Consider the following 19,603-nt stretch of genomic DNA (forward strand, 5'->3'; position numbering starts at 1 on the left):
TTGGGTATGCTCCCTATTGCCATTTATAGAACCCTTGCTCTGCCACCATCATCAACAATCCCTTTGGAAATTCAGGCTGATTGCATCACTCTATCCTGATTCTTGCCATTATCACCTTTTGACTTCCAGAACAACTGTTCCTTCCTCCATGTTTAACGGCTAGTTTGAAGTCTTCTTCTCCACCCCAAGCCCTGTAATAATTCCTGATGATTTTAATATTCATAATTATAACGGGTATACTCAGGAGGATCTTCCCTTTATATGCAGCTCTGGCTAGACAGAGTACATCTCATCCGGTATGCCTAGACATGGACCTCTTATGGTGACACATGAGCCATGCTTGGAGCTGAATCCCTTCTGGTGACACATTTGCCACTAACACTTTTTGGTGGACCCCTTCATACAAGACAGGAACAATTAGGAGTTTATGATTGGGCCCTAATGCTATCTTTCTACTGGCATCCTATCTCTGCCCCACAACATCCACCCCTCCGTTGCATTAAAGCTTTGTCAGAAAGGATTGGCCACTAAAGCAAGAAGAGTTGCCTCAGTAGACCTTAAAGGAATGATAGAACAGGTACTTAACCAGGTGAGCCCAAGTCAGGATCTCCAGGCCCTGACCATCTCTTCTGGTGTGTGCTTCTTGAGATGGGCATTTCCATTACAGGAGACAACCTTGTGAATTTAAGAGATTGGGAGCTCCAGAGAATTAGTAATCCGCTTTTCTTTTTTATGGCCTGCCTAAGAGCCATTAATTTTTATTATTCGGGGATCAGGGTCATTCTTCCTGCAACCTTTGGTTAACTTCTACTAATATTAACCTCACCTCACCAAAATCTGACTCCTAGAATAAGAGTGTTAAGTGCATAAGATAGCAATATGTAAAAGAATTTTTTCTCTGTCACTCCGATGTAATTTTGTCTATAAGAGGCCTTGTTAAAATCCTAATGGTCATTCAGGTTTTACTTGATTAATCTTAAATGTTTAGGTTTTTTTTTTGTCTGAGATCTGAATCTATGATTAAGCATAATAAAACCTAGGTGTTTATCTCTGTAATTTCTAAGTTGTGGTAGATGCAAATTTGGCAGGTAGATAAAAATTTGGTCAAATGAACTCAGAAAGGAAATATTTCTCCCCAAACACTCAAAAACAACTATTGCACAAGGTAATTACCCCAATTTTCTTTATATGGATCCAAATTCTGCCTCTCTGTAGCTTCTACCCATTGGTCCTACTTAGTTCTACCTCTTGGGGCAAAGCTAACAAATCTAATACATCTTCTACCTGAAAGTCCTTCAAAAACTTGAAGATGACACAGCACAATGTCTGACACATAGTAAATGCTTAACAAATTCTTGGTGATTTACTGACACCATGAAGATGCATAGTAATAAAGTTGGACATGTCACTCTAACGGATGTAACACTGGTTTTTAATTTTTTTCATCAAAGAAATAGCTACTAGAACACTATTTACCATGGGCAAAGATGAAGCTATATAAGAATAAATATAGGAAATATTTAGGTTATTTTATCTAGGTACAAAGTATGTGCTCAGTAAATTTCTTTACCTTTCTTTAAAATCTGTGAACCTTATCATCTATTCACCACCTAGATAACCATCAACTTATGGCTTCATAAGTATACAGAATATATTGCTAATCTATTTGAGCTACTTTGGTACCCACAATTATCTTCTCTTAATATAAAATTATACCATTAGAATTTCATTCATTTAGACAAAAGATTCTTATTAAATACAGATTAATCTAAAAGGAATAACACATTGAGTCATTGTCACTCACTTATTATGAATTAACAGATCCTTTCCAACTGACAGCTAGCTGAGAACAGCTTCAAGGAGGAATGATACATAAAAGGTAACTTTTGACATAGGGGAAGAGTGGCAATAGAGTTTTTAAAGCTAGGGTTGTGCTCAGGAAAAGAATGAATGGGTAGGATGTCATAGCCTGGACAAGTATGTCACCAAAGGCACCTGAGAGAGAGAGAAAAGTTTGGGAAGGGAGATAGAAAATTGTAGAAGGCTGAGTTTTCATACTCCAGCTGTTTCTGGAGATCAAATGAGTTAAAATGAAAGCATGTTTCTAATAATAATGATAATAATTAGCATTTACATAGTGCTTTAGGGCTTGCAAAGCACTTTACAAATATTATCTCATTTTATCTTCGTAATAACCCTGGTAGGTAGGTGCTATTATTATCCCCATTTTAAAGATGAAGAAAATGAGGAAGAAAAAGGTTAAATGACTTCATTTCCCACCCAGCTAATCTCCTGGATTTCATGATTTCCAGAAACTCATCATTCAACAAGATGAAATCAATTATTCTTATATTCAAACTTCCTCAGTAATCCCCATCCCCTGGAGCTTTTTCTTCCTTCTCTTTAAAAAGAATAAGGATGGGGTGGACATCTGAACTCTGTTTGAGTAGACCCCCCCCCACACACACACACACTTTTCACCTTCTTTTCATGGATCATCTCCCCTATTGGTTTGTGAACTCCTTGAGGGCAGGGGCAGGGGTAGAGTTACACAGCTAATAAGGCAGAAGTTTAACCCACGTCATTCTGACCCCAAGTCCGGTGCTCTGTTCACTACACCATTTAGTGATCTTTTTTCTCTTTCAGAGAAAAAAACAATGTGAAAAAAAATAACGTTTTGATGACCTGAATGGGAAGAACCAGGAATAATTTGGAAAGCTGCATGGCATCCATGGCATGGATACTTTGTTCTAAAGTCACCTTTAGAATTTTAGATATTTAGCCTTTGGGATTTAGCAGAGCTTTTGGCATTTTGTTTTATTGGACAGAAACTTTGGAATCCTTGCTGGGCTCTAAGCTTCCCAAGTGAATTATTCCTAGACTAATTCTGTTACTACACTCTAGAGTAAAATGGATAAGAATTGCTTTATTAATGCATATATTGAAAGGAAGATTACCTTAATCTTTGTCAGATCCTCGATATCATTATTAACGGTTTGATTGACGAAACTTGTTTTCTTCATAGCCGTTGTTGCCACCGTGCTTTTGCAACAACTGAGGAAACAGAACATTCCTGAAGTGTGAGCATTATTGGAACGTTTTACTGGCTTAAATTTAAAAAAAAAAAAAAAGAGAGTTTACTGCAGCAATCAACAATTTTTTAATACTGACCTAGCAAAGAAAAAAATTAATACTGACCCTCTAGGGTAGTGAATTTGTGTATCTTGTCTACCACTTGGTATTGGTATATGTATGTATGTGTGTGTATATATACATGTGTGTATAAATATATGCATATATGTGTATGATGAGAGAGAGAGAGAGAGATTGAGAAAGATGGAGACTGAGAGCCTAAATCCTAATGGTTGAGAACTCAACTTCCTGAATTTGAGTCATTATTATTATTAGGTTTTATTAGGTATTTATTAAATATTTACTATTTAGCGAATCCTCATTTCAGGAACTAGTTCCTTAAGTTGGGTAAGATGCCGTAGATTATATGATTTGTTAAATTATACATTATATACATAAATTATACATTAAAAAGGATACTCAGACCATTATTTTTTGGTTGACTAAAGTAAAAATGTCAGTTATGTGGTGGAAGAAATATCCCATTTTTGAGTCCATGTGGTAGGTTACTGCTGCTGCTGAATATACCTATCATAGCACAGAAATTATAGAAGTAAAAATCTAAGTTTTATTATGCTTAAGCACAGGCTTAGCAGGTAGAAAAAGAACCCTGAACAAAGATTAGGACTTTAAGGATGCTTTTTTATAGGCAAAATTATGTCAGAGAGACAGAAAAAATAATTTTTGACATGTAGCAATCTAGTACATCTTCTTAGGCCATAAAAGTTGAACAAATTTAGTACTTCCTCTTAGGCCATAAAAACTGAACAAAATTAAGTCAGGTTACAGATTAAACTACATTTAGAAGGTTCACAATGTGTTGATTGAGAGGGGAGATTTACATTCCTCAAAAATAATTACAGAGTCAGAACCAATAGAATCACGTCACAATAGTTAGCTAAATCACCTCAGGAAACTCAAAACTCCTTTTTGGCTTCTCATCTGAGGAATATCAAAAAGTCTTCCCTTAATATTATCATTCCATGAATCAGGTTTTAGGTAGGCGAAGTTAACATTAACAGAAAACAGGATTCAGTTAGCCAAAATGATCCTGGAGTTCACATAATACAAATTAATAAAGGGAAATTAAAAATTATCATGACAGCATCTTGAGTTTTACATGAAGTGAACAGGAAACTAGAAACTTTCTATAGAATACTCATTAGTTACCTGAGTTAAGGTACCTTTCAAAGGACTCAAAATAACCATACCCACAATTCCACTGATTAACCGCTCTATTTCTTACCCAATGCCAATTTCTTTTTTTTATGATTACAGCTTGATAGTATAGCTTGGGCAGCTAGGTAGCACAGTGGATAAAGTGCTGGGCCTGAAATCAGGAAGACTCATCTTCATGAGTTCAAATCTGGCCTCAGACACTTATTAGCTGTGTGATGTGGGCAAGCCACTTAGAATTCTGTTTGCCTCAGTTTCCTCTTCTATAAAATGAACTAGAGAAGGAAATGGCAAACCACTACAGTATCTTTGCCAAGAAAACCTCAAATGGGGTCACCAAGAGTTGTAAATGACTGAAACTATTGAACAAATGTGGTTTGGGATCTGGTACTGTTAGTCTCCTTTTGCATTTTTTTCATTGCTTCTCTTAATATTCTTCACCTTTTGTTGCTTCAGGTGAAATTTTGTTATTTTTTTCTAGCTTTATAAGGTAATCCTCTGGTAATTTGATTGGCATGGCACTGAATAAGTACATTAATTTAGGTAGTATTGTGTTTTTATTATATTGGCTTGGCCTACCCACGAGCAATTAATATTTCTCCAATTATTCGTGTTCACATAGTTCCTGTGTGCATTTCTTAGCAGGTAGACTCCCAAGTATTTTGTACTATCTGTAGTTATTTTAAATGGAATATCTCTTCCTGCTGGGTTTTGTTGATATACAGACATGTGTGGGTATATATTATATCTTTCAACTTTGCTGAAGTTGTTCATTTTTAGTTGACTCTCTAGGGTCCTTTAAATAAATCATCTTATTATCTGCAAAGAGTGATATTTTGTTTCCTCACAGCTTTAGGTTTATTCCTTCAATATCTTTTTTCTGTCTTATTGTTATAGGTAAAATTTCTATCAGAAATGTAATAGTGATAATGTATATCTTGGCATTACCCTTAATCTTAGTAGAAAGGTTTCTAGCTTATCTCCCTTATAGATAATGCTTGATTTTAAATATAGATATTACTTATCATTTTAAGGAAAACTCTTTATTCTTGTACTTTCTAATATTTTAAACTGGGGTGGATGTTATATTTTGTTCTGCATCTATTGAAATAATCATATGATTTGTGTTGTTTATATTGTTTTTCTCTTTTTATAAATTTTTATATATTTTTTTAAAATTTATTTTTAGTTTTTAACATTCACTTCCACAAGATTTTGAGTGCCAAAATTTCTCCCCATCTCACCCCTCCCCCCACCCCAAGACAGCTTGCATTCTGAATACTCCTTCCCCTAATCTGCCCTCCCTTCTACCCCCCTCTTCTCTTATCCCCTTCCCCTTCTATTTTCCTGTAGGACAGGATAGATTTCTATACTCCATAGCCTGTATATCTTATTTCCCAGTTGCATGTGAAAACAATTTTTAACATTTGTTTTTAAAACTTTGGGTTTCCCAATTGATATGGTCAAATGATATGAACAGGCAGTTCTCAGATGAAGAAATTAAAGCCAGCTATAATTATATGAAAAAATGATCTATATCACTATTGATTAGAAAAATGCAAATCAAAACAACTCTGTGGTACCACATCACATCTATCAAATTAGCCAATATGACAAAACAAGAAAATGATAAATGTTGGAGAAGATGTGGAGAAATTGGAACACTAATACATTGTTGATAGAGTTGTGAACTGATCCAACCATTCTGGAGAGCAATTTGGAACTATGCCCAAAGGGCTATAAAAATGTGCATACCTTTTGACCCAACAATACCACTTCTAGGGCTGTATCCCAAAGAGATCATAAAAATGGAAAAAGAACCCACATGTACAAAAATATTTATAGTAGCTCTTTTTGTGGTGGCAAAGAATTGGAAACTGAGAGGATGCCCATCAATTGGGGAATGGCTGGACAAGTTGTGCTATATGAATGTAACGGAATACTTTTGTGCTATAAGAACTGATGAGCAGGCAGACTTCAGAAAAACCTAAAAAGACTTGTATGTTCTGATGCTGAGTGAAGTGAGCAGAACCAGGAGAACATTGTACACAGTAATAGCCACAATATGTAATGACTGACTTTGATAGACTTATCTCTTCTTAGCAATGCAAGGATCTAAGACAATTCCAAAAGTCTCCTGATGAAAAATGCTATCCACATCCAAAGAAAGAACTATGGGGTTTGAATGCAGATTGAAACATACTATTTGCCATTTTTTTCTTCTGTTTTATTTTTATTTTTTTTGTTTCCTCTTTCTTGTGGTTCCTCCTATTGGTTTTAATTCTTCCTTACAACGTGACTAACGTAAAAACCAGTTTAATAGGAATGTATAAGTAAAGCTTATATCAAATTGTGTGCTGTCTTAGGGAAGAAGGGAGGGAGGGAGGGAAAGAAAAATTTTGAACTCAAAAATTTATGGAAGTGATTGTTGATAAATCAAAATAAATTAATAAAAAAAAATTTAAAACTTTGGGTTCCAAATTTTCTCCCTTCCTCCCTTCCCACCCACCCTCATTGAGAAGGCAAGCAACTTGACACAGGTTATACATGTATAGTCACACAGAACACTTGCATAGTAGTCATGTTGTGAAAGACTAACTATATTTCCCTTCATCCCATCCTGTCCCCCATTTATTCTATTCTCTTTTAATTCTGTCCCTCCTTAGAAGTGTTTGCTTCTGATTACCCCCTCCCGCAATCTGCCCTCCCTTCTATCATCCCCACCCTCTCTTATCCCTTCCCCCCTATTTTCCTGCAAGGCAAGATAGATTTCCATACCCAATTGAGTGTGTATGGTATTCCCTCCTTAAGCCAAATCCAATGAAAATAAGATTCACTGGAGCAACTAGGTGGCGCAGTGGATAGAGCACCGGCCCTGGAGTCAGGAAGACCTGAGTTCCAATTTGGTCTCAGACCACACATTTGATACTTCCTAGCTATGTGACCCTGGGCAAGTCACTTAACCCCAACTGCCTTGCCAAAAGAAAAAAAAAAAGAATATAAGATTCACTCATTCCCTCTCACCTTCCCCCACTTCCCCTCCACTGTAAAAGCTTTTTCTTGTCTGTTTATGTGAGATAATTTACCCCCTTCTAACTCTCCCTTTTTCCTTCTCCCAATACAATCCTCTCTCACCCCTTAATTTTATTTTTTAGATATCACCCCCTCATCTTCAACTCACCCTGTGTCCTCTATCTATCAATCTATCTAAACATAGAATTTTTTTTCCCTCCAACTACCCTAACACTGACAAAGGTCGCATGAGTTACAAATATCATCTTTCCATGTAGGAATGTAAATAGTTCAACTTTAGTAAGTCCCTTATGATTTCTCTTTCCTATTTGCCTTTTCATGTTCCTCTTTAGTCTTGTATTTGAAAATCAGATTTTCTATTCAGCTCTGGTCTTTTCATCAAGAATGCTGGAAAGTCCTCTATTTCACTGAATATCCACTTTTTTCCCTGAAGGATTATACTCAGTTTTGCTGGGTAGGTGATTCTTGGTTGTAATCCTACTTGCTTTGCCCTCCAGAATATCACATTCCAAGCCTTCTGATCCCTTAATGTAGAAGCTGCTAAATCTTGTGTTATGCTGATTGTGTTTCCACAATACTTGAATTGCTTCTTTCTGGCTGCTTGCAATATTTTCTCCTTGACCTGGGAACTCTGGAATTTGGCTACAATATTCCTAGGAGTATTCCTTTGAGGATATCTTTCAGGAGGTGATCAGTGGATTCTTTTCCATTTCTATTTTACCCTCTGGTTCTAGAATATCAGGGCAGTTTTCCTTGACAATTTCTTGAAAGATGATGTCTAGGCCCTTTTTTTTTTATCATGGCTTTCAGGTAATCCAATAATTTTTAAATTATCTCTCCTGGATCTATTTTCCATGTCAGTTGTTTTCCCAGTGAGATAGTTCCCATTGTCTTCTACTTTTTCATTCTTTTGGTTTTGTTTTACAATGTCTTGATTTCTCATAAAATCTTTAGCTTCCATTTGCTCTATTGTAATTTTTAAGGAAGTATTTTCTTCAGTGAGCTTTTGGACTTCCTTTTCCATTTGGCCAATTCTGCTTTTTAAGGCATTCTTTTCCTCAAGGGCTCTTTGGACCTCTTTTGCCATTTGGGTTAGTCTGTGTTTTAAGGTGCTATTTTCTTCAGTATTTTTTTGGGTCTCCTTTAGCAAGCTGTTGACTTGTTTTTCATGATTTCCTTGCATCACTCTCATTTCTCTTCCCAGTTTTTCCTCTACTTCTCTTACTTGCTTCTCAAAATCCTTTCTGAACTCTTCTATGGCCTGAGACTGATTCATATTTTCTTAGAGGCTTTGGATGCAGGAGCTTTGACTTTATTGTCTTCTTCTGGTTGTATGTTTTGATCTTCTTTGTCACCAAAGTAAGATTCTACGGTCTGACTTTTTTTTGGTGGTGTTTGCTCATGATCCCAGCCAATTACTTGAGTTTTAAACTCTTTGTTAAGGTAGGGGTCTGCTTCCAGTGTGGAGAATGCACTGTCCCAAGTTTCGGGGGTTTTGTGCAGCTATTTTCAGAGATATTTCTAGGGACCTGTAAATTTTCAGTTCATCCAAGGTAGTATGAACAAGGGCAAGGTGTTTACTCCTTTCCTGGCCTGTGCTCTGGTTTATGAGTAACCACAAGCACTCTTTTCTGTCCTGGAACTGTGAAGAAGATTCTTCCGCCACAAGTTCCACCATGTCAGCACTCCTCTTCACTCCAGAACTGCCACACAGAATTGCGACCCAGATCCAAGAATGGGCAAAGCAAGAGAATCCTGCCTCAGCACCAGCAAAGAGATCTCAGCAAACTCCCTCTGATCAGCCATTTGATTCCCCCTCCATCTGTGGGCTGGAAGCTCTGGAGGCAGCCGCCGTCCCAGGGCTGTGCTGGGACTGGGGCCAGACTGAGCTCCTCTCTCACCACAGTTAGACAGACTTTTCCTACTGACCTTCTAACTTGTCTTTGGTGTTTGTGGGTTGAGAAGTCTGGAAACCACCACAGTGCCCTTTGATTCAATCCCCTTAAGACTGCTCCAGTTTCACTGAGGCTCCTTCTTTGCCTGTGTGGCCTGCACGGCCCAAGCTGAACTGCGCTCCTCTCCCAGCCTTGTGCGATAGACCTTTCCAATCAACTATCCAGGTTGTCTTGGGCTGGAAATTTGTTTCACTCTTTTTTTGTGGCTTCTGCTGCTCTAGAATTTAAGTCATTTTTTTACAGGTATTTGGAGGGGTTTGGGGGAGAGCTCAAGCAAGTCACTGCTTTTACTCTACCATCTTTGCTCTGCCCCCCTGAATTCTGCTTTTATTGTTAATATAGTCAATTATGCTTATAGTTTTCCTAATATTGAATCGGTACTTCGTTCCTTGCACAAATCCAGTGTGTTCATAATGTATGATCTTTGTGATATGTTGCTGTAATCTCCTTGCTAGTATTTTAATAAAATTTTTGTATTAATATTCATTAAGGAAATTGGTCTATGGTTTTCTTTCTCTGTTTTGACTTTCCTTCGTTTAGGTATTAAGACCACATTTATGTCATAGAAAGAATTTGGTAAGATTCCTTCTTTACATTTTTTTTCAAACAATACACAATATTAGAATTAATAGATCTTTAAATGCTTGATAGAATTTGTTTGTAAATCTATTTGGTCTAGGGGATTTTTTTCCTTAAGGAATTCACTTATGGCTTGTTCAAATTCTTTTTTTCAAAGATAGGGTTGTTTAATTCTATATCCTTTCCTGTTAATCTGGAAAATTTGTATTTTTGTAAATATTCACTTATTTCACTAAGATTGACAGTTTTATTGCATGTAGCTGGGCAAAGTAGCTCCTAACAATTGCTTTATTTCATTTTCATTGGTTGTAAATTCACCTTTTCCATTTTTGATACTGGTAATTTTGTTTTCTTATTTCTTTTTAAAAAATCAAATTAGCCAGTGGTTTACCTATTTTATTGCTCTCTCCAAAAAGCCAGCTCCTAGTTTGACAGGGGCGCCCTGGACCCTGGCTTCCTAGGAAGGGTCGTGGTAGACCCCCGGCCGTAGGTTGCTGAGTTACGCTCAGCTGATGGTTACGGGGTGGCTCCGCCTCTAGGATAGAACAGGGGAGGGGCGCAGAGTCTCACGAGGCTCGGAGGGGTGGGCTCTTGTAAGTGTATATAACGGGCTAAGAGCAAGGGATGGGGGAGTCCTCTGCAATAAAGATCTTACACCGCACTCGCGTCCTGTCTGGTCCTTGAGCCCATCTTTTCCCCAGGGTGGGTCCGGAGACGTCCGAAGCCTAGCTCCCAGGAAGGAGAAGTACCTGAAGGATCCGGCCCGGGTCAAGTGGCGCCCGAACAGGGACTTGAACTCCTCTTCGGCGACCCCGCCAGGTACGGGTAAGTACCCTCTCTCCAGTGAAAGAGAGGAAGGGACCGACAGCCTATGCAGATCGGGGCTGCATAGAGGGAAAGATGGGAGCACGATACAGTAAAGGAATTAAGCCGGAGGATAAGCGAGTGCTAGTCCTACAAGAGTATAAGGTTTGTAGGGATAATGGGGTAAAAATACAGCTGAGACACTGTCAGGAATGGGTAGAAAAGCTTATAGTGGTGTCTCCGTGGTTACAGAACCAAGGGGTTGATTATCAAAGATGGAAAATAGTTGGGAGTCAGATGTCCTCCTACGCAGAGACAGAACCAGGGTTTTTAACACCAGAGGATTTTACTCTTTATGGCATTGTGACTTTCGCCCTCTCTCCGTGCCCTCCGCTGGTAATAGTAGCGGAGGAGACACAAGTAGGAGCATCCTTATTAGGAGGGGAACAAGACCTTGAGGGTCAAGAGGAGCCATGGCCTGAGCCTCCTAAGCCCCCTGAAATACCGTCTGCACCATGGCCGAGTCTGGAGCCGCTCCCTCCGGAGCCGCTCCCCCCGTATGTGCCACGTTGGCAGCAGAAAGAGGAAGTTCCGCCTGTGGCGCAGTTAGAATTTCAGAAAGAGGAAGTTCTGCCTGTGGCGCAGTTAGAATTCCAGACAGAGGAAGTTCCGCCTGTGGCGCAGTTAGAAATGCAGATACAGCAATTACAGGCCCAAATAAACCAAATGCGGCTTGATAAAAGAGGGAAGAATGAACGGGCCCCGCAGGCCTCACTTTTACAGCATTCATTGCGAGAGGCCGCCAGGGATGGGCAGGTAGTAGACTGGAAAGAGTGGGGACAAGAATTCCCAATTTTTGTCCAGGGAGGTGCCGGAGGAGGTGGTCGGTCTCACCGACCAGTGCCCTACAAGTTCATGAAAGATTTGAAAGAGGCAGTAAAATTATATGGAGCAGGCTCTTCTTATGTCAAGCAGCTGTTGCAATCTACTGTGGCTGTGGCCGCTTGGACCCCAGGGGATTGGGATGAAATTATGTCTGCTGTATTGGAGAGTGCTGCTTACACCGCCTGGTCGGCGTATAGACGCCGAGAGTCTAGGACCTGGGCGGAGATTAATTTCCCTCAGAATGTAGAAGATACCATTAATATGCTAACTGGGTATGGCCAGCATGCTGGGCTGCAGGCACAGCTCTTACTCCCAGACCTTGTCATACAAGGTGCTCAGATAGTGGCGCTAAAAGCATTGGATAGACTAGGGGAGAAATCGCAACCTCCTTTAAACAAACTCGTGCAAAGGCCAAAAGAAAGTGCCATGGAATTCGCGTCCCGAGCACAAGAGGTTGTGGAAAAGAGATATGGAGCAGGAGATGTTGCCCAAAAGCTGCTGATACAGCTTTTCAAAGAAGGACTTAAACAGTCACGAGGGTTGTTGTCAAAGTTACCACCAGACCCCACATGGGAAGAATGCATTGATGTCTGCCTGGAGGAAGGTCCCTTACCTGATGCAGGCATGGTCCAGGTACTGACTGAGGCTTTCGCTGCAGCGCAGGCAGTTAACACGGGGACTAGAGCAAAGGGGACTTGTTTCCGTTGCGGGAAAGCAGGTCATTTTCAAAGTCAGTGTACCCAGGGTGCCCCACAAGTCCGCTGTTTTAAGTGCGGAAGGGCGGGACATATTAAGAAGTATTGTAGACAGGGAAGAAAGGAAAGACGTACGGGGTTACAGGAGAGGCAACCAGGAAGGCAAGAGAGGAAACCGCAGGGAAACGAACGGCGGGTGCCTTAGCCCGAGAAGGGACACCCGCAGCTACAACCTCGGGCGGTAATATACTCTACCCTGTCCAAACGTTAACATTGGGACCATGGACAACGAGTACAGTGGAAATAGGGATGGCCACTGAGCCCAGATTAATCATTGGGACGTCACGGATGAAAGATGTCATAGTACATACCCAAGTGCAGAAGGCTGGCCAGAAACACATTTTTCTCACCAATCCTCATGCAACGTCAATACGCATTGAGCCAGGTCAGCCGATCGCAGCTTCTCTTCCCTTAGCCCCACAGAAACAACAGAATTGGGTGGCGTGGACACAAAGTATAGGACAGGACAGACCCCAATTGGAGGTGCGGGTTGAGGGGCGACTAATCACAGGCCTCTTGGACACGGGGGCAGATATTTCTGTTATCCCTGAGAGTGAATGGGACAAAGCTTGGGAGCTAGGACCTAGGGGCTCTGTGACAGGAGTAGGCGGCGGAGCCGTTGGGATGCGATCTGTTAGACTGCTCCGATGGGACAGTGAGGGACAGGATGGGTTTTTTCGTCCTATGTGCCTTACAGGAGTGCCCATAGCTTTATGGGGGCGTGACATTTTGGAGCAAATGGGAGCTGTTTTGACTACTGACCCTTTAAACTAATGTGGGCCACTGGGGGGCCACAACCCATTCCCCTTAAGTGGAAACATGAAACACCAATTTGGATAGACCAGTGGCCACTAACTACAGAGAAAATTGAGGCCCTAAATAATATAGTAAACGGTCTACTACAGGCCAAGCATGTGCAGCCCTCGCAGAGTCCTTACAACTCACCTGTGTTTGTTATTAAGAAAAAATCGGGAAAGTGGAGGATGCTCATTGATCTCAGAGCTGTCAATGAGGCCTTATACCCATTTGGTGCCTTACAACCTGGGCTCCCCACACCTAGTATGATTCCCCGACATTGGGCCATTGCAGTTTTAGATATAAAAGATTGCTTTTACAGCATTCCCTTGGCAGAGAAGGATACAGAAAAATTTGCCTTCTCTGTTCCATCTCCGAATTTTCAAGAGCCTTATCGCCGTTTTGAGTTTACTGTCCTCCCTCAGGGGATGGCTAACAGTCCAACCATGTGTCAGGCTTTTGTACAGGCCGTTCTCCAGCCCCTATGGGAGGCCCATCCAAAGGCAATGATCATCCATTACATGGACGACATCTTGCTAGCCAGCCCGAATACACAGGAAACGGAGATTTTGTTACAACAATGCCTAGGAATGCTAGAACGAGCAGGTTTAGAAGTGGCTCCTGAGAAGATACAAAAGGGCGATCCAGTCTCATACCTAGGCCACCGAGTGACTGAGACTGCCATTTATCGTCCATGGCCTCAAATAGATACTTCCAAAGTAAAGACACTCAATGATTTTCAAAGATTGATTGGTGCCATACAGTGGCTTCGAGGAGTGGTCCCTATCTCAGATGCTGTCATGCAGCCACTTTATGATTGTCTTAAAGGGCCCTCTGCTTTAACTTCTCCCAGACAATGGACCACGAGTGCCCTCGAAGCAATACAATATATTCAGCATCAGTGTAAACAGCAAGTACAACGTAGAGATTTGCAAACCCTCCTCTACGTCACTCTCTTACAAGATGAATATAAAGGCATGTTGGCAGTGATCTATCAACAGCACGGACCGCTTATGTGGGTTTATCCAGACAGAGACAAAAAAGCACTCCCTAATAGAATGGAAACCCAAGCTCACTTGCTGCTAAAAGCAAGTGCCACGGCACGAAGGGTTAGCGGTAAGGAACCTCTTATAACTCTTAATATAACCCCTCAGGTGCTACAGGAGCTCGCTTTAACTAGCGAAGCTTGGGCGGTCTTACTTGTTACCCACACCATTCTACCGTTAACGTTACCCCCAGCTTTACGTCTGTGGCAAGCTGTTCCCCTTCAACGTCCTAGCACTATAATAGCTACAGAACCAGTGCAGGGACCAAATGTTTCACAGACGCCACAAAACACCTAAAAGCAGCCTTTTACATCCCAGAAAGGAAGGTTTTACAAGTGTATGCTACCCCCTACAATTCTGCTCAGCAGAATGAATTAGCAGCTATTATCAGCGCTTGTGAATTCTTAGCAAAAGAATCTTTTAATCTTATCACAGATAGTATGTATTGTTATCATGCATTCCAGCATTTACCTGATGCTGCCTTGGCACGGTCACCTTCGTCCGTCCTCCCGCTCTTTCAGCGATTGCAGCAGCACCTGCTGAGCCGAACTACACCGATTTATATACTTCATGTCCGCTCTCATATAGGCCCATACGGACCTTTATATCAGGGCAATGCCGTAGCGGATGCGGCTTTACAACAAGCCCCTACTGATGTATTCTTTATGACACCTTACACGGCTCATCAGAAATTACACCTTTCTGCTCGCACTTTAAGAACAATGTTTGGCATTCCCAGAGAGCAAGCCAGACAAATCGTGAGAGCTTGCCCTAATTGTGCTCCTTTTCGACCACCACCCCCTATACCGACTTACAATCCCCGTGGTCAAACACCTAATGCCTTGTGGCAAATGGATGTGACCCATTTTCAAACTACTCTTATTCATGTGTCAATAGACACTTATTCCGGCTTCCTTATGGCCTCCATTCAACCTCGTGAAAATGTCTCAAGTGTTCGTGCTCATCTGTTATATTGTTTTTCCATAGCCGGTCTCCCCCACACAATTAAAACGGACAATGGTCCCGCTTATCGCTCGCGCTCTCTCGCGACTTTCCTTGCTGAATTCGGCATACGGCACGTGACCGGCATTCCCCATAATCCCACCGGACAGGCCATTGTCGAACGAGCCCACCAAACTTTGAAGCAGCTTCTTGTTAAACAAAAAGGGGGAGTCCCAGGCAGACTCACCAGGGCCCTCCTTGATCAGGTTTTATTCGCTTTAAATTTCCTGCAAGTGACTGATGATGGCCTAACCCGAGCTGAATGGTTTTTTCGCCCACGTGATACCGGTGTGCACGCACCGTCTTTGGCCCCACGGCAGGAGCTGCTGGAGCAAGGCGCTTCTGTCATGTGGAGAGACCCTGAGGGTGTGTGGCATGGTCCAGATAGGGTAACTATCCGGGGGAAGGGTTATCTATTCGTGTCTCCACAGAATGGAGAAGGTCGCTGGGTTCCCGTCCGCTGGGTTAGAGAACTGGCGAAAGGAGCGGACGCAGAGAAGGAGGCGGAAGCGAGGACGCCGCGGACGTCAATCCAGGAGGCTGAAGAAGGAGAATAGGAAGCGGATCTCCCACTGTGTTTTCTCTTTGGCCATTCTTAGTCTTGGCCTTGGGTGGGGGTTGCCCGTCGGCGCCGAAGGGCGTTCGGCGAAACACCTGGTTGCACAGCTAAATCACACTGCTAAGCCCTGGACTAACCTTAACCAGGAGCATACCTATTGGGCACTAGTACGACACTTCCCCCAACCACGTCCAGTTACTTGGAATGGGGATCCTGTTCCCCTAGTTGTGGTTTCCAATGCTTCACTCCTCATGGGCGGAGGGGTGGAACGGCCAGTTATCTCCCATGAACAAAATAAGACCATTATTATGAGGAGTCCCACACTACCCATTTGCCTCAGCAAAGGTGCCCACGCCGGTTGTGCTCAGGTAGAAAATGATACCATCACTGAGTTACCGCATGGACCCCACGGTTGGATAGGGAAAGGGGACCATATACATTTTTATGTCTTACAACATCAGCGTAGCACGCTCTATCAGAGACATCAAAATTACTCACTGTGGCTGAACCATACCAACTCCGGGTTCAGTAACATCAGCAGCCATAGTTACACCCAAAATGTCACTAGCGGGTTTTTTCTCTCCCCACTCCCTCTTTGCACCCCTTCCCCTAACATGTTTGTAGGCTTCCAAATCTGTTCTACAGGGCATCAAGTAGATGGCGAGAACGTGAACGGGACTCAACTCTACTTTCTGGATGGACAACCGGGTCCTTGGCGGCCCCGGTACCCCATGTGCAAAGCCCTCGAGGACCTATAGCCCATGCACATCTGTGGAAATTGGCTGCTGCCTTTGCACCTTTGATCCATTTCACGGATAACAGTGCACCTCTATCTGACAACAGCACTCTTCGGAACTGGTGGTGGGACTTGTTATTTTCAGCAGGGCGTACTTGCAACAGCCATGGTCAATTAGGACACTGTAACGATTTTAACGTGACCATCCAGACGACTTCGGATCGTGACATGTTTTGGATCTGTCGTAATGGCACCATCACTCCCTCCTCTGCAGAATACGCTGTACACTGCTCCAACGGATCGTTCTCCAATACCTTACAATCTACAGACGTAGCCTCCAACGCCACCATGGTCCTCCTTCTTCGAGTGCCGCCTATCACCTTTGTGCCAGTGTTAACTACACAACCTTTTGCGCAATCGCCTATAGAGAGATTCCTATTGCGCCGCTATCGGAGAGAGGTGGGAGGTCTCGACCTCATCAACCTTGCACTAAATATTGCTGAAGCATTAGATCTCGTTCTGGTGAACCATCAACTGAGTCTTCTAGCACGGCATTTGGAGGAGTTCATGGAAGAAACCACCCAAGCGTGGACTGTGCAACAACGATTAATCGTCTCCTGTTAAACAAGGTTGAGCTCATGGCTACAGTGTTAGCTGATACTGTGCTGGAGGTGACTATTGCCGAAAAGCTTTCCACTGTTGGATGTTCTTATGAGTTTCAACCGCCCATGTGTGTCACTGCACTTCATCCTAACTCTTCCATTGACCCTTTGATTAAGAACTTGACTGACTTTGAGCAAATGGAAGATTGCCTTGGTCAATTGGACATTGTTTTAGAGCATATTCGCAATGTCACCCGCCAAACAAGGGATAATCTCTTCCCTGATTCCCCTTTTGATCAATTTTTCAGCTGGTTACATAACTTGGGGTTTTCGCATTTCCTTCTTTGGCTCTTCTATGGTGCGGGCTTCCTGATCCTTGTCTGCTTTATTGCCCCTTGCCTTTTCTCTTGTTGGCTCCGTGTGCTGCGGCACTCTCTTGAAAGCTTCAAAGCCGACATCTCCCTCCCTAAGAAAAACCCTGTCCTTGTTTAAACAAAAAGGGGGAGTTGACAGGGGCGCCCTGGACCCTGGCTTCCTAGGAAGGGTCGTGGTAGACCCCCGGCCGTAGGTTGCTGAGTTACGCTCAGCTGATGGTTACGGGGTGGCTCCGCCTCTAGGATAGAACAGGGGAGGGGCGGAGTCTCACGAGGCTCGGAGGGGTGGGCTCTTGTAAGTGTATATAACGGGCTAAGAGCAAGGGATCGGGGGAGTCCTCTGCAATAAAGATCTTACACCGCACTCGCGTCCTGTCTGGTCCTTGAGCCCATCTTTTCCCCAGGGTGGGTCCGGAGACGTCCGAAGCCTAGCTCCCAGGAAGGAGAAGTACCTGAAGGATCCGGCCCGGGTCACTAGTTTTGTTTAATAGTTCAATGGTTTTTTATTTTCAGTTTTGTTAATCTCTCCTTTGACTTTTCAGGATTTCTATTTTGGAGTTAATTGGAGATCTTTTCTTTGTTGGTTTTCTAATTTCTTTAGTTAGTCAATTTTTTTCTCTTTTATTGACATGTGTGTAGAAGTATAAACTTTCCTTAAAAATTTCTCTGCCTATATCCCATTATGCCATTAGGTGCATATATGTTCAATATTGATACTAATCCATTGTCTATGGTACCTACCTTTTAGGAAAATGCAGTTTCCCTGTTTATCTCTTACTTAGGTCTATTTTACTTTTGCTTTGCCTGAGATCAAGAATGCCATCCTGTCTTTTTTGCTTCAGCTAAAGAATAATAGATTCTGCCATAGCCCCTTATTTTTACTTCTATGTATATCCTGTTTCAAGAGTGTTTCTTGTAAATGACATATTGTTGTCTTCTAGTTTCTAATCCATTCTTATATCCACTTCCATTTTATGGGCGAGTTCATTCCATTCACATTCACAATTATGATTGCTGTGCATTTCCCTCCATCCTACTCAATTATCCTTATCCTTCTTTTTTTTTTCATCCTGTGCCCTCTTTAAGAGTTTTTGCTTCTGATCCCTTAATCTATCTTTCTCTTTTTTCTCTCATACCCTCTCTTTTTCTTAATTTCTTTTCCTCCTGCTTCTCTGTTTGGTAAGATGAATTTCAATACCCAGCTATTTATGCATATGTATTCTTTCCTCCTTAAATAAGTTCAGATGAGAGTGAGGCTCAAGTGTTGTTGCTTATCTTCTCTCATTGTCTCTCCATTGTATAAACTCTTCCTTGCATGCCCCATTTATGTGAAATAATGTTTCCCATTATTCCTTTCTCTTCCCCTTTTCCCAGCACATTAGTCTTCCCCAACCTTCCATTCCTCATTTTGGATCATCTAAAAATAATAAGATAACACTGGGACTCTCTCTAAAACCCCTGCTAATGATAAAATTTTGATGGGTTACATATATTATCTCGCTATATAATAATGTAAATAGTTTAACCTTTTTTTAGACCCTCATGGTTTCTCACTCATTCATATCTGCCCTTTTATGCTTTTCTTGAGTCTTCTACTTGTATGTCAAATTTTCTATTCAACCATGGTCTTCTAATCAGGAATGCTTTAAAGTCCTCCTTTTCATTTAATATCCATTTCCCCCTGTAGTATTACACTCAGGTTTGTGGTTAATTTATTCTTGTTCATAAACTTAGCTCCTTTGCCTTCTGGAATATCATATTCCAACCCTCCATTCCTTTATAATGGTAGCTGTTAAATCTTGTGTGATCCTAACTCGCTTCATGGTCCTTGAAATTTTTTCTGGCTGCTTGCAGTATTTTCTCCTTGACTTATGAGTTCTGTATTTTGACTACACTATTCCTAAAGTTTTCTTTTGTGGGTTTCTTTCAAGAGGTGACCAGTGGATTCTTTCAATTTCTACTTTGTCCTCTGGTTCTAAGAGATCTGGGCCTTTATAATTTCTTGAAATATGATGTCTAGGTTCTTTTTTTCTTCATAGCTTTAGGAACACCAATGATTTTTAAATTATCTCTCCTCTATTTTCCAAGCCAGTTGTTTTTCCTATCAGATATTTCATAATTTCATTTTTTTTCAGCCTTTTGACTTTGATTTATTATTTCTTCGTGTGTT

At 41.7% G+C, this 19,603-nt stretch overlaps 1 protein-coding gene across 2 annotated transcripts in view; it reads right to left on the reverse strand.

Annotated features, from left to right (window-relative positions):
- The window catches only part of AXDND1 (axonemal dynein light chain domain containing 1), a 116,323-nt gene that overhangs the window by 15,480 nt on the left and 81,240 nt on the right, over positions 1-19,603 (reverse strand). For both annotated transcript variants that reach the window (XM_020984330.2, XM_020984327.2), the window contains exon 20: positions 2,958-3,054. In XM_020984330.2, the coding sequence (XP_020839989.1) occupies positions 2,958-3,054 (97 nt within the window). The remainder of the gene's footprint in view (positions 1-2,957; positions 3,055-19,603) is intronic.

Source organism: Phascolarctos cinereus, unplaced genomic scaffold (genome assembly GCF_003287225.1).
Source record: "Phascolarctos cinereus isolate Bilbo 61053 unplaced genomic scaffold, phaCin_HiC Scaffold_5;HRSCAF=322, whole genome shotgun sequence".
Taxonomy (NCBI): Eukaryota; Metazoa; Chordata; class Mammalia; order Diprotodontia; family Phascolarctidae; genus Phascolarctos; species Phascolarctos cinereus.